The following is a 15000-nucleotide window of genomic DNA, read 5'->3' on the forward strand; positions in this document are numbered from 1 at the left end:
ATTGGCCTACAGGCCTGTCTGCCCCCTGTCTATGAGGGTGGCTTCTTTCCTTTTCTTTTGTGTAAATGTGTGTTGGCGCCATCTGCAAAGTCGAACTGTATAAGTGTTGCCGTGTGTGCGCGTAGTTGGTAGTAATTCTGCGTCGTTGATGCTTTTGTTTTGGTTGCTATATGTGGCTGTATATATGTGCTTTCCGTGTGCCAGGAAATAAATGTGCATTGTGTGAACTGTTTTCCCGTTTCGCTTCGTCTTTTCTTTATTGACCCTCCAGCCTGCTTCACGTAAAGGGTTCGTCCTGGGTGCAAAACGCCCGGTAAATAATCTGAACCGTCGAGGTCGATGATAGCACCGCTCTGTTATCCCAATAGTACGGAACGGGCCGCCCAAGCGGCTCATGTCCGGAGTCGACCTGTGGCGAGGTACGATCGCCCGGTTTACCATCCGCGTGGGTACTTAGGTAGGTCGAGTTTGGTGAACAACCCTATCCTACGCGGGTGGCCGATTGGCACGATTGTGGTGAGGTCGAAAGGCCCACCCGTGACTGGCTCCGGGCGATAGTTCCCGGAGGGTCACGACTGAATTGTCCGTCCGGTGGGCGACGCGGTCGCGATTCGAGTGACGTGGCCGTCCGCACCTCGGCGGGCGCGAATTCGCAACAATATATACATATTTCTGTACATCCATACGTGTGTGTGTGTGTGTGTGTGTGTGTGTGTGTGTGTGTGTGTGTGTGTGTGTGTGTGTGTGTGTGTGTGTGTGTGTGTGTGTGTGTGTGTGTGTGTGTGTGTGTGTGTGTGTATATGTAGATTTAGCATTTCTTTTAATTAGTTAAGCAAACTTCATGGTGGACAAAAAAAGTTTTTGGAATCTCGCATTACAGTGAAGGTTAAATCTCCTGACCTCAAGCATTTGCCACATTTCCTTGGCCATGCATTGTGTTTTTGTTTAATGCTTTCACTTGAGGTTTGAATCCCACAAACTATTTCACCGTTGTTTCCTTGTTTTTGATATGCATGCTTACACTGTCACAGGTAAAGGCACTGTCACACCTTGACGATTTAGCCAGCAATGGCAACGTATAAAAATGTATGTAAAACGTTGGCATACGCTGAAATTTTGATGTTTTTTTTTCAAAGTTTTGGTCGTATTCATAACGTGTTGGTTGTATGCATAACATATTAGTAACGGGCACAGAACGTTTCGTTGTCTTATAGATAACTTATACCAACGAATGCTTCGCCTGTTGTCAGCATTCACAACCTATGCCCAACGATAGTTTAACTTAAGGCCCGGTCACACCTTGACGTTTTAGCCAGCGATGGCAACGTATTAAAATGTATCTAAAACGCTGGCTTACGTTGAACTTTTGATGTTTTTTTTTAAAGATTCGGACGTATTCATAGCGACTTGGTCTTATGTATAACGCATTGGTAACGGACACAGAACGTTTCGTTGTGTTATAGATAACTTATACCAACGAATGCTGAACCTGTTGTCGGCCTACACAACCGATGCCCAACGATAGTCTAACTTAGGCATAGCGCGTTGCACGCATCGCCGACGATGTCGTGACGTAGCCTATTAAAAGGCTGACGCAAAACGATTCGAATCGTAACTGCCGTAGAAATGTAAGTGTCAACATCGCGGTCACACCTTGGCGATCTTGCCAGCGTATGCCGACCTAAGAAAAATGTGTCTAAAACGTTGGGGCACGTCAAATACGGTATGAGTAAGTTTGGTATACGTGAGTACAACGCTAAAGTACGCTATCATACGTCGTAGTAAGTAGAGTACGTCAAGAAATTTTCAACATGTTCAAAATTTTACGACGTACTCGGCGTATGACACACGTTCCGCATGCGATGGGGATAAGTTTTACACACGATATGTGAACGCTTACACACGTCCACAAAGGCTACTTATAAGCTACTCATAAGTCGAAACACGTCGCGGTAATGTCTTTTTTACGCGAAACTTATTTCTAACTTATGTTTGACGTGCTTTGAACCAATTCCTCACGTAGTCCCAACACACATCGACGTATGTAGACGTATTCCAATGACGTCTTCCGGTCGACAAAAAAAAAAATTAACGTGTTTCTAGCTTACAACTGCCATATAAAGACGTGTTCCCAGCGGTTTTGGGAATTGGTATATAAAAATGCTGCTCATAAAAGGGGAACCCAACAGTGTTTTCGAGTCCTTTTTGAGTCGATGTCCATGTCAGCAGAAACAGTATCAGTATTAGTATTAGTATTAGTAGTTTGTTCATGTTGGCAGTAGTAGGTGAGTGTGAGGGGGAGGGTGTGGGTTATGATGGATCGTCCTTGTGTTTAACGATTTAACGATTTAAATGATAAACAACGATTTAAATGGCTACATCTCCACTATTGAAAGTAGACGCTTGCACTCAACAATTGGATTTTTTTTACACTCAACGACTTTTAAACAGTACCACTCCGCTATTTTCATTGTTTACAATGAACGATTTAAATTGCTGTCACTCGCCTTTGTTTTTTGAAGCTGGGGTTTGGAAATTTGAAGCGTTTCTTCTGAACGTGTTAAAACGCTCAAACTCGACTATTTTAAATAGACGCTGCCGATGGACAATTGGAATCATAGCCAAGCTAGACATCGAAGTGTGAACATCCTCGTCATGCCGAAGAAAAGTTTGAAGAATGCTGCAAATAAGTGTCCTGGCCGTGGACGCTGACGTAAGGACGATCCATTATACCGACGTCTTTCAGCCTATGAGTAACTTAAAAGTAACGTTTGTCGATGTGTGGCAACGATCGCGTAACGTGCCAACAACACGTTAATCATAGGTTAGAAATAAGTTTCGGGTATGCTAAACATTACCTCGGCGTGTCTCAACTTATGATTAACTTACAAGTAGCATGTGTTGACGTCTGTCAACGATCGCAGACCGTGCATACAACCTGTGGCCAGCGTAGCGGAACGTGTGAGTCATACGCCGGCATACGTCGTGAAATTTCAAGCATGAAAAAATTTGAGGACAACCAAAAAGTACAACGTTTAAAGCCAACGTACAACGACGTATGGCAGTGTTTTTCAGCGTGCTCTCAATGTTATCAAAACTTACCCATAACGTATTCAACGTGTGCCAGCGTTTTAGAAAAAAAATTCAAAAATCAGCATACGTTGGCTAAAACGTCAAGGTGTGACCGGGCCTTTCGGCATAGCGCGCTGCACGTATCGCCGACAAACTCGTGGCATAGCCTGTTAAAAACCTGCCGCACGCCGATTTAGATCATAACCGCCTGAAAATTGAAAGTGTCAACCACGCAGTCATACTTGACGATTTAGCCAGCGTATGCCGACCTATGAAAAATTTGCCGAACCAAGCTGGCACACGTCGAATACGTTATGGGTAAGTTCTGTATACGTCAAGAGCACGCTGAAAAACGATGAAGTATACTGTCATATCTCGTGGTACGTTTAGTACGTCGTGAAATTTCAAGCATGCTGAAAATTTTACAACGTACTCGCCGTATGGCTCACACGTTACGCTACGCTGGGAATAAGTTGTAGGCACGATATGTGATCGTTGACACATGTCGACACAAGTTCCTTGTAAGTTACCCATAAGTCGAAACATGTCGAGGTAATGTTTAGCATACCCGAAACTTATTTTCTCCGTCAAGGCACATTTTCTTTTTTTCACCTTGGCTCCGTGAAGGCACGTGACGAAATATCTGGTTGTTTTATTTATTTATTTATTTATTTTTTTTAAGTCTATCACGAATTTTAAAATATATTCGGACATTTGCTTTTAAGTTTCGACGTCGACGTGACAATATCCTCAAACAGAAAATATTCACAGAGGAGGAACTAAGAATAATATATGAGCAAACTGAAGAGGCAATCGGACGTGACGTAACGGCACGTGACGAAATATCAGAAGTTATTGTTTTTTTTTGTTTTTTTAAATGCTGCCAATACGCCATTATACGGTAGATGTAAATTAGAAACACGTTCAGTAAGTTCTGTGGTCGTCCGGAAGACATCGTTCAAATATGTCTACATACGTCAATATGCGTTGGAGGTACGTTACACATAGGTTCAAAGCACGTTACTCATCGGTTAGAAATAAGTTTTGGGTACGCTAAGCATTACCTCAATGTGTTTCTACTTATGAGTAACTTACAAGTAACGTGCTTCGACGTGTGTCAACGATCGCATAACGTGCCTCGACGTGTGTGCAACGATCGTGTAACGTGCCTACAACACGTTACTCATAGGTTATAAATAAGTTTCAGGTACGCTAATCATTACCTCGACGTGTTTCAACTTATGAGTAACTTACAAGTAACGTGTGTCGACATGTGTCAACGATCGCATAATGTGCCTACAACTTATGGCCAGCGTAGCGGACCGTGTGAGTCATACGCTGGCATACGTCGTAAAATTTCAAGCATGCTAAAAGTTGAGGACAACCGCAAAGCACAACGATGAAAGCCAGTGTACTACGACGTATGGCAGTGTTTTTCAGCGTGCTCTTAACGTAAACAAAACTTACCCATAACGTATTCGACGTGTCAGCGTTTTAGACAAATTTTTCATAAGTCGGCATACGCTGGCTAAATCGTCAAGGTGTGACAGCACCTTAAAGGCTGTTTGGCCCATCATGACTCGCATCCACCTCATGACAAGTTGTTTGAATATAAGGGAAGAGATAAGTGCAGTATATAGGTATTGTATGTGCCATTTTAAGTACTTTTATAAGCAAGGGCAAAACAGGTTAAAGAAAACGGACAATCATCACCAAAATGGAGTAAGAATGGCAGACTCGAGGAAGACTTGATTACAAGCTTCCTGTTGAGCCCGAGAACCAGATAATCACATGAAAGTAATTGTTTTTATTTACATCCTTGTACAGTGTATCTTTTGTACCAACTGAGTCTAAGCTGTTTACCAAAATCTTTGGTTTTAAGTTCTAATATTACTCGCCCAATGACAAAGGTTATTCCTCTTTATTAATACTTCCCTTCATATAAACTCATGATTTTTTTTTGTTTTTTTTTTACTCAAACCCCCCAAAAAAGTTTATTTTAGAAACTTCCTTGCTTTCTGATGCTTGCTTCCATTCGCACAAGTTTTTCATTTTGCAGTAAGTGAATGGTAATACCCCCCCCCCCTCAACTTACAGAGGTTGTGGGGTGCTTTTGGAGGGGTTGCTGATTGACATATCACGCTACACCATCGCAGATGATGCTGCAAAGGTAAAAAAAAACAAAAAACAAATCTCATTTGCTTTCCCCTCTATTTCCTTTTCCTTTTCAACGAACAGGATTCAGTGGTGTTGCGGTTAGAGTGTACACTTTAAGTTGAAGCATTCGGTTTGATTCTGACCCGAGTCATATAAAAGACTAAAAACAGTACATGCTGCTTCCTCATTTGACACTCAGCATTGAGATAGATCACGGATAAACCCTGTGGTTTGGCATCCCATGCTGGGGATAGGGGAGGGGGGGGTGGAGAAGAGATTTATATTTCTCTCCAAAAGTGCCCTGCTGATTGCAGGCAGAAATGTGCCACCGCGAGATCGGTCCACCACCACCGAGAGTGTTCTGGGAAGTTGCTTCCCCCAAGGTCAAAAGCTGTGTTGCTGTCGAGTCAATTCCTTTGTTGTCTTATGTCTAGTGTCTCTGTGTGTGATTTGTGCAACAACTCCCTGTCGAAAAAAAAAAAAAAGAAGCAATTCTTCAAATAATTCACATTTGTGTCTGTCATAAAAAAAATATTAGTTCTTGGTTTTTAAGCTCTTGAACTGATGTGTTGGAGATGGAAAGAAATGGGGAGGGAAAGGGGGTGGATGTTTCCATCTTTTGTCCCAACTTATCTTGCAGCATCGCTATTCCGTTCTGCACATCCGGCCAACACAGGTACACCGGCGGAAGTACGATGCCAATGGCCTTGAGATTGAGCCAAATTTCAGTGAAACCCACAAGGTTGCCACTGGTTACTTGGGATCTTCTTACAGTGAGTGTGCGAAACAACTACATAACAGATCTACATCTTTAGATTTAAACAATAGCAGATTTTTAAATGAGTAAACATAAATGAGTGTATTTTATATTTTTATTTTTGCAGAGATTATGAACAAGGGGCAGACAGATCTACTCTCTTTTGAAGAGCTGAAAGAGGTTATCAAGAAGCCAGAGCTGGAAAAGTTTACTGAGGGACCTGAAATGACAGACACATTACCCTTCTGGATTCCTGAGTCAGAGCTGGAAAAAATAGAGTTACAACTTGGAGAGAAGCTTCGACTAAAAACGAAAGGCAACTCTCCCTTTTTGTGTGAGTTGGACTCGCTTAAAGAAGCAATTTGTGTCATTTTAAGCATTTATTAGGGTAATGATGTGCATATGTATGTATATTTTTATATATATTGTTACGAATTTGGGAATTCGATTGCACACAACATACAGGTTCCTTAAGTCAGCTATGTCGATAAGTGCTTGTTCCCTAGATAGTTCACCTTTCATTGTTTAAATGTTCAGAAATCGATTTGAAGCGCTGCGGATCGATTTAAGAGTTGGGGAACGAACAATGGAGACATCCCTCCCCCTCTTCTGCGAAGAGCAAGAACCACCCTGCCGTCCCATGACTCATGATGTCAACAACTCCCTCCCACCCGTGGCTGAGCGGGGGATGGAGCACGAGGGCATGTCACGCCGGGATCGGGGGAAGGGTGGGAGAAGGATAAGAGGATATCTTTTTCTTTTGTTCGTGGGCAGAGTTGGAGAAGGGAGTTGAGGGGAATCGTTCAGCAGACCGTCGGGTCCTGCTTGGCTTGCGTTAGGGTTGAGGCCTGCGGAAGCTTTTTGCTTCGGCTGGCTCAGTGAGCTTCGGCTGAGGCCTGGCTCGGGAGGAGGCTTTTTGGAGGCTCTTTGCTTTGACGGTTCCGTGAGCTTCGGCTTCTGCTTGGCTCGGGAGAGCTTTTTGCTTCAAGCTGCCCTGTTTGGAAGGAAGTTAAGCCGGTCGCTCGGCTCGAGCTGCGAGTGGTGGCTTCTTCTTGGTTCGTGGAGCTATTTGTTCTCCATTTTGGTTCCTGGCCAGAGTAGGCCAAGGGCGCAAGAGGGGCCGGGATAGTGTAGTGGGCACGGGCGACCCGTCGGAAACGGGACCCGTAGTGCCAGAATGCCACGGGGGCAGTGTAGTGGGCACGGGCGACCCTCTGAAAAGGGACCCGGGGCATCAACACACCACGTGGGCATCGGAGGGGGGCAATGCCAGAGAGGGCAACCCCCCCGCATTGTAGGGAGCAGCTAGGTTCGGTGGCAGCCTGCGGGCCTGGGGGTGCCATTGTTAGAGTTCGGCAGAGGGGGAGTTCCTGCCAGTTGAGCCACGCTGCCCAGCCAGGAAATTGTGCGAGGACATGAATGAAAATTTGAGGGCAAGGCCCAAATTTATAATGGACACCAACACAGGCGACGGGAATCATGGTTTTTAGAACCGATAGTTTAAAAATGTGAGGCGTTTTTTTGGAAAGCCCTGGGGTAGTTAGGAGATGTACCCCTTCGCACCATCCATCCCTTCGCTCGTTGTCGGCTGCTGGACTCACCTTGGTAGATCGCTGAACTCTGAGGAGGCCATTCTGAGGATTTGTTGGGCCTCGAGACAGGACGCGAGTCTCTCCCTATTCCCCTCCAGAGAGGGAACGTAGGGGTTGGGAGTAGGCTAGGTGGACATGATAGGCTAGCCGGACAATGACGATAAAGGGGGTTAGGGAGACATAAAAATAATAAAAATAAAGAGGGGCAAAATTTTGTTGTGTTTTGTGGTAAATTAAGGGAGTGGGCATGGACAGAGACAGGCAAAGGCGATAGAGTGGGGGGAGACAGTCGGCTCGGTCCGAGCCCGCCTTCAGAGCGGCCGGCACCACCGCACTCCCTCCAGATCTGATGGAACCACACCAGAAGCCGGCCAGCTTCACCTGCCAGCCTGTTGTGCTGCAGCCGCCTGTTCTGCATGGGCTTGCCTTGCCATGCCTTCTTTGCCTGCCTCTGCCATGACCCCATGCCTGCGAGCCCTTGTTTGCATTTTCCCCTGTGTCCATCCATCATCATGTGCGCCAGGACCATCCAGTTTTGCAAGGACTGCCCTGCAGGCAGCCCGTGCATCCATTATGTTCATTTGTTTTTGCGACCATCTCCATCCATTCCCCTGCATCAATGAACTTTGAAATGACTTTTACCTTCTCCCCTTTCACAGGTCACAAGTCCTGGGCCATGGATGTAATGGATAAGTCAAATGAAAATTGTAAATACGTGGAACCTCACCTGCATGTTTGTTTTAGCGCCGGCAATTTTAGTTCAGTTGTCCGAATGAGTCTGAGAGCTTGTTTAGTTAGTTACGCAGCGCATTAGGTTATTTATTTTTGGGACACATATAAAGAAATGTCGCACTCAGGGATCTGAAGGTAGAACGTATTCGGGGAAAACTTGCACATGCTGGTCACATGAAAATTTGACGACTCGGGACGAGTCTGTAAAAAGGGGAGGGGGTAGTGTTGCGAATTTGGGAATTCGATTGCACACAACATACAGGTTCCTTTCCTCAGCTATGTCGATAAGTGCTTATTCCCGAGATAGCTCACCTTTCATTGTTTAAATGTTCAGAAATCGATTAGATGCGCTGCAGATCGATTTAATAGTTAGGGAACGAACAATGGAGACATCCCTCCCCCAATTCTGCGAAGAGCAAGAACCACCCTGCCGTCCCATGACTCATGATATCAACAACTCCTTCCCACTCGTGGCTGAGCGGGGGATGGAGCACGAGGGCATGAGTCACGCCGGGATCAGGGGAAGGGTGGGGGGGAGAAGGACAAGAGGAGAACTTTTTCTTTTGTTCGTGGGCAGAGTTGGAGAAGGGAGTTGAGGGGAGTCGTTCAACAGACCGTCGGGTCCTGCTTGGCTTGCATTAGGGTTGAGGCCTGCGGAAGCTTTTTGCTTCGGCTGGCTCGGTGAGCTTCGGCTGAGGCCTGGCTCGGGAGGAGGCTTTTTGGAGGCCCTTTGCTTTGACGGTTCCGTGAGCTTCGGCTTCTGCTTGGCTCAGGAGAGCTTTTTGCTTCAAGCTGCCCTGTTTGGAAGGAAGTTAAGCCAGTCACTCGGCTCGAGCTGCGAGTGGTGGCTTCTTCTTGGTTCGTGGAGCTGTTTGTTCTCCATTGGTTCCCAGCTTGGCGCGACTCATCGACCTCTTCGTGGAGGTGTTTCTTCGGGGAAGCGACGCATCGACGGGAAGGTTCGGCGCCTCGTCTCACCAGCACGTGTTGAGAAGTGCGGGAGGATCCGCGGGAGCTCGGGAAGGATCACGGCGATTGGATCCAGCTCGCTCTCGCTGGAGCCCGGGTCCGAACAACTTGAAGACCACACGATGTAGAGAGGTTTGAGATAGGTCCTGGGTTTCAGCTCACCTGTTCTCCGAGCTGGAGCTCGTTATTAAAGGCCTCCGCCACCATTTATTGGGTATGTGTGTGTGTGTGTGTGTGTGTGTGTGTGTGTGTGTGTGTGTGTGTGTGTGTGTGTGTGTGTGTGTGTGTGTGTGTGTGCGCGCGCGCGTACGTGTGTCCGTGGGCCCGTCTTATAAGTAGGAACTGCTGTTAAGTGCAAGTGACTGTACATAATAAGTAGACGGTTGTAGTTCTTTTGTCGTGCTTTTGTTGCTTGTATAATTGCATACGTGTTTTGCCTTGTTTAATTGCATACGTGCTTTATTATAATAAATGTCCTTGTGTGAACGTAAACCTGTTTGTTGCGTCCATTCCCTCATTGAACTGGCCCATTTTGCACTCGGAATATCGTTGGTTTTTAAATAGCCGGTAAAGTGATCGGGTCCAACGGGACTGCACGATAATACCCCGCTCGGTTATCCCAAAAGGAGGCTAGAGTGTACGAGGTGCAGTGGGACGCAAGAAGCATGCGGGCCAGCATCAACTCCGCTTTATTGCGCGACCAGAAGTACACTCCTGCCACCCCTAGCGGGCGAGGCATGATATACGAAAACCCAATCATGTGACACAGCACAGAGGCGAGCTGCTTAAGCGGCTCGTTTCCAAGCGATCCCGTTGAGGTACAATCTCTCGGTAACCTACCTGCGCGAATAATTAGGTAAATCGAAGATTTGGCGACCGGACCCTGCAGCGCGGGTAGAGTGCGGACAAGGTTGTGGTGGGATTAAAAACCCACCCGTGAGTGGTTTCTGGCGTTGTTCCAGAAAGTCACGACTGGATTGTCCGTTCCATGGGCGAAGCGACCGCTATTGGTTAGACGCGGTTGTTCGCACGCTGACGGGCGGGAATTCTACAACAATATATATATATATATATATATATATATATATATATATATATATATATATATATATATATATATATATATATATATATATATATATATATATATATATATATATAGTTGCGGACCCGAGGTTGGGGCGAGAAGACCACGAGGGGAGGAAGCTACCTCTGGTTCCCACCAGACTCTCTGGAATCGCAGGCTGTCGCACATGGATAACTCCATGACATGGCGGGTCGCTAATCGACCGTGAATGCCAATAACTCAACCACGTGACTTGGAGTCCTCAGTCTAATGGAAACCGGTTACCGAAAATGGTCATGTGATCTAATTACTGGGGGAGACTCTCGGTACGCCTTGTTCAAAGTGGATCACCTTACCGGATCAGATGCAGCCGAGCGTAACTGCCAAGGACATACTGGCTTGAAAAACAGATCGTTGTGGGGATAATGTCCTGGCTCGGCTCGGATACAAACCATGCGGGACCAATGAAGGAAAAGATGAAAACGAGCTGGGAACATTTCTAGACAGGCATTTATTTACAATCAGGCGAGGAAAGGTATGTGGCACAGTGAATGGGGTTTATTATTATGTGCAGCAGGGATAGCAAGGAATTTGTGGGGTGTGACAAAAGGCAAGCATTTTACAAAAGCAGACACAGAGCAGACTTATCCCATTATATATTCGACAATATTAACTTATGCAACAACAGGCGCCAGCAAATGCACACAATCCTGATGAAGATTAGATAGCGAGAAGGAAGGTGAGCAGATGAGGACTAATGGCCTCGCAATACCTGGCATGGTCAGCCGACCGCGCAACCCAGTACACTTTGGGGAGACTCCGCTTGAGCGATCCCACCTTAAAGGCCCTGTCACACCTTGACAATTTAGCCAGCGTATGTCGACGTACGAAAAATTTGTCTAAAACACTGGCACACGTCGAATACTTATGGGTAAGTTTTGTATACGTTAAGAGCATGCTGGCATACGTCGTAGTACGCTGGCATATATCGTAGTATGCCGAGCTGTTAGACAAATTTTCCATGCTTGAAATTTTTTGACGTATGTCAGCGTATGACTCACACGTTCCGCATACGCTGGCATAAGTTGTAGGCACGTTACGCGATCGTTGACACACGTTACTTTGCATACGTAACTTTACATACGTTACTTTACATAGTAACTTTACATATGTTACTTTACATAGACCGAGCTATTAGACCCACACAACGCACTTCATCCCGTTAACCCATGAGACATGAGGGGAAGGTCTGACTGTACAAATACGAACAAAAAGCCTGGGGATCACTGCATATTGGGTGCCATTGCCTTTGAGGCATGTGGTTTTGCAAAACTGTGTGTGTGTGTGTGTGTGTGTGTGTGTGTGTGTGTGTGTGTGTGTGTGTGTGTGTGTGTGTGTGTGTGTGTGTGTGTGTGTGTGTGTGTGTGTGTGTGTATATTATACAAACAAATACCACCCATCGCTTCACTAACAGTAATACGAAAGGGGGGTTATATGAATGTTATGTAACTAACTAATACGAAGGGGTTGTTATATGAATGTATAAATATGAAAGTCATGTTATATGACTCGTATATGGGGGGAGGGGGAGTGAGGAGGGGTGGGGGAAGGGAAGACAGTGTGAGGTGAGAAGGGAAGGCAGACGTGTGGTGGAACGTGAATTACGATTCATACTGTTTCATCAAAATTTATCTGCATGGAATAACAGTGAAGATGGAAACAAAATAATGTCAAATCCATTTTCTTCCGGTCATGACAAACTCCCGTCCAGACATAAATACCGCCCGGATGCATCCACAGCCAAGCTGGCCAGGAGGGACAAACCCTGCCCGGACACACGTCCAGAGACAGCGGGGGGGGGGGGGGGAGGAAATAAAGAGAGAGGGGTGTGGGGGTAGGGGAGTTCGCAGAGAGAATATGTTATGCTTTATGAACACACACACACACACACACACACACACACACACACACACACACACACACACACACACACACACACACACACACACACACACACACACACACACAGTTGCGCCTGACCGATGTCAGCAATTTTTCAGGAATCGGAAGGTTGGAGTCAACGTGATTACCAACTGCAGAACTTACTGTATACAACCCAGAAACCTTGAGTAGTTTTCACCGTGTTGCATTTATATCGAAATTTCAGGGATGTGTTCACAAACATTATTCTTTTTAAACAGCTGCGTGTGACAGGTGGAAAAAAAATTTGGCTCTGTCATTTAGAAAACACATTGATACTGCAAAAAGGCTCGGAAATCGGGTGTTATTTCACAACTCGCTTGGGGTGACGGGGCACGGACCACTCGCTCGGGGTGACGGGGCACGGACACTCGCTCGGGGTGACGGGGAACGGACCACTCGCTCGGGGTGACGGGGAACGGACCACTCGCTCGGGGTGACGGGGCACGGACCACTCGCTCGGGGTGACGGGGCACGGACCACTCGCTCGGGGTGACGGGGCACGGACCACTCGCTCGGGGTGACGGGGCACGGACCACTCGCTCGGGGTGACGGGGCACGGACCACTCGCTCGGGGTGACGGGGCACGGACCACTCGCTCGGGGTGACGGGGCACGGACCACTCGCTCGGGGTGACGGGGCACGGACCACTCGCTCGGGGTGACGGGGCACGGACCACTCGCTCGGGGTGACGGGGCACGGACCACTCGCTCGGGGTGACGGGGCACGGACCACTCGCTCGGGGTGACGGGGCACGGACCACTCGCTCGGGGTGACGGGGCACGGACCACTCGCTCGGGGTGACGGGGCACGGACCACTCGCTCGGGGTGACGGGGCACGGACCACTCGCTCGGGGTGACGGGGCACGGACCACTCGCTCGGGGTGACGGGGCACGGACCACTCGCTCGGGGTGACGGGGCACGGACCACTCGCTCGGGGTGACGGGGCACGGACCACTCGCTCGGGGTGACGGGGCACGGACCACTCGCTCGGGGTGACGGGGCACGGACCACTCGCTCGGGGTGACGGGGCACGGACCACTCGCTCGGGGTGACGGGGCACGGACCACTCGCTCGGGGTGACGGGGCACAGCAAGTGTCCGCAGTGACGTGAACAATTCGCTCAAATTGACTTAGCGCGGTTCCATTGACAATGGGCACTCGGCAAGTGGCTTAAGCACTCGTTGATGCACTCCAATTCAATGGTTGGTAAGGAACGGGTGGCCAGGCTGTCGCTGCATACCATAAAGGATCCCTTTAACTTTAAAGCTGGTCTTCACCGTGCACGCAGCAGCAAATGAATTGATGAAATAAAATGAATTAATCTACAAAAGAATTGCTGCTTCATGCAGAATAACCATGGAGACATCACAATTTTGAATTACCCGTGAAATAAACATTGCAGAAAATCCGGTATTTTGCCTGCTCGTTTGTGCACGCGTCACGTGGTACATCTGGTTGGGGTTGGGTACAAACGTGGTCCACAAACGTCATCACTTTTTTCAAAAAAAAGTCCCCTTTTTATTTATTTTTTATTTGCTTTGATTCCCTGTGGAGCACCTCGTGAAACCTCCTAAAATATAGATACAGATCTGGCAGACGCCATCGATAGGCAGTCTCTCTGGGGGACAGGGTGCAAGGTCTGGTTGTGAATGCATTAAATCATACAGCTCAATGAATCTGGTTAATTTTGTTGCGTTCCTAAATTTTTTGTTCACTCAAAATAATTCTCCAAGCAGTAGAAAAAGATAAGTTTAACGCTTCGGGAATTTCACATTTTCTTGTGTATGTATGGAGGAGAGAACATAGCCTTACTTGCTTAAAGTGAAAAGGTATATCAGCTGAGTTATATGACTCATTATTTCTTTAAATCATCAGGTTTCACAACAGATTTTAACATTTATTTAGTCCGGACGATATACGATCCTCAAAACCGAAATATTTCGATGATATACTTCAATTAGTCCGTGAGAGTACATGGTGGAAAATCATATCATACAATGCATGAAATCACTCCAAGCTCCTAATTTGAAGACTATAGTACTTACAAAAGTGATGTATACAGCGATTTGTAGCTATGATGAACAGGCATTCGATAATATGAGTGAGGAAAGTGAAAAAAAACAAAAACTTTATTTTTAAGAAATCATTGCGGTCTGTTCCAAGTCAAGGCATGGCTGAGCAGGCCAAAAAACATGGTGGCTTCAGACCCCAGCGAAGTTACCCAGGAAATGAGCGAGCTGGTCGAGGATCGCTTGATGAAGGATATCATTAAATAATGCTTAATCCTCTTCAAAAGGGGTTTCAATTAACCCAAACATGCAGTTTTCAGTCATGCACTTACTTGGAGTTTTCTTAGTATGCATGCAAGGTTTCAGGGTGCTAAGTTTTATGGTTTTGGAGTTATGGAGCACACACGCACGTGCACGCACACACATGTATAGATATATATCTGTGACTACTTCAAACTTTTGTGAAATCGTACCAAACTTCTGGGCTGTGCCTACCTCTCCCATGTGTCTGTCCAAAGGGTATTTAAAAAAAAAAAAAAAAAAATATATATATATATATATATATATTGTTACGCTGTGGAAATTCGCAGAACACCATATAGGTCCTTAGTTCAGTTAGATTTCCCCACCGTTGTTGAATGGGATTTATTCGTGTCACCCGG

General features: G+C 46.6%; 1 protein-coding gene and 1 long non-coding RNA gene across 3 annotated transcripts in view; one reads left to right on the forward strand and one right to left on the reverse strand.

Moving 5' to 3' along the window:
* Positions 1–15000, forward strand: part of ARPIN (actin related protein 2/3 complex inhibitor) — a 51461-nt gene that overhangs the window by 28629 nt on the left and 7832 nt on the right. For both annotated transcript variants that reach the window (XM_085874454.1, XM_085874455.1), the window contains exons 2-4: positions 5170–5242; positions 5870–6002; positions 6114–6320. In XM_085874454.1, the coding sequence (XP_085730580.1) occupies positions 5170–5242; positions 5870–6002; positions 6114–6320 (413 nt within the window). The remainder of the gene's footprint in view (positions 1–5169; positions 5243–5869; positions 6003–6113; positions 6321–15000) is intronic.
* The window catches only part of LOC147030417 (uncharacterized), a 4714-nt gene continuing 1391 nt past the window's right edge, over positions 11678–15000 (reverse strand). The window contains exon 2 of the long non-coding RNA XR_015056353.1: positions 11678–12170. This is a non-coding gene — a long non-coding RNA (uncharacterized LOC147030417). The remainder of the gene's footprint in view (positions 12171–15000) is intronic.

Source organism: Eptatretus burgeri, chromosome 3 (genome assembly GCF_056783735.1).
Source record: "Eptatretus burgeri isolate ZD-2024b chromosome 3, Ebu_testis_v1, whole genome shotgun sequence".
NCBI classification, from domain to species: Eukaryota; Metazoa; Chordata; class Myxini; order Myxiniformes; family Myxinidae; genus Eptatretus; species Eptatretus burgeri.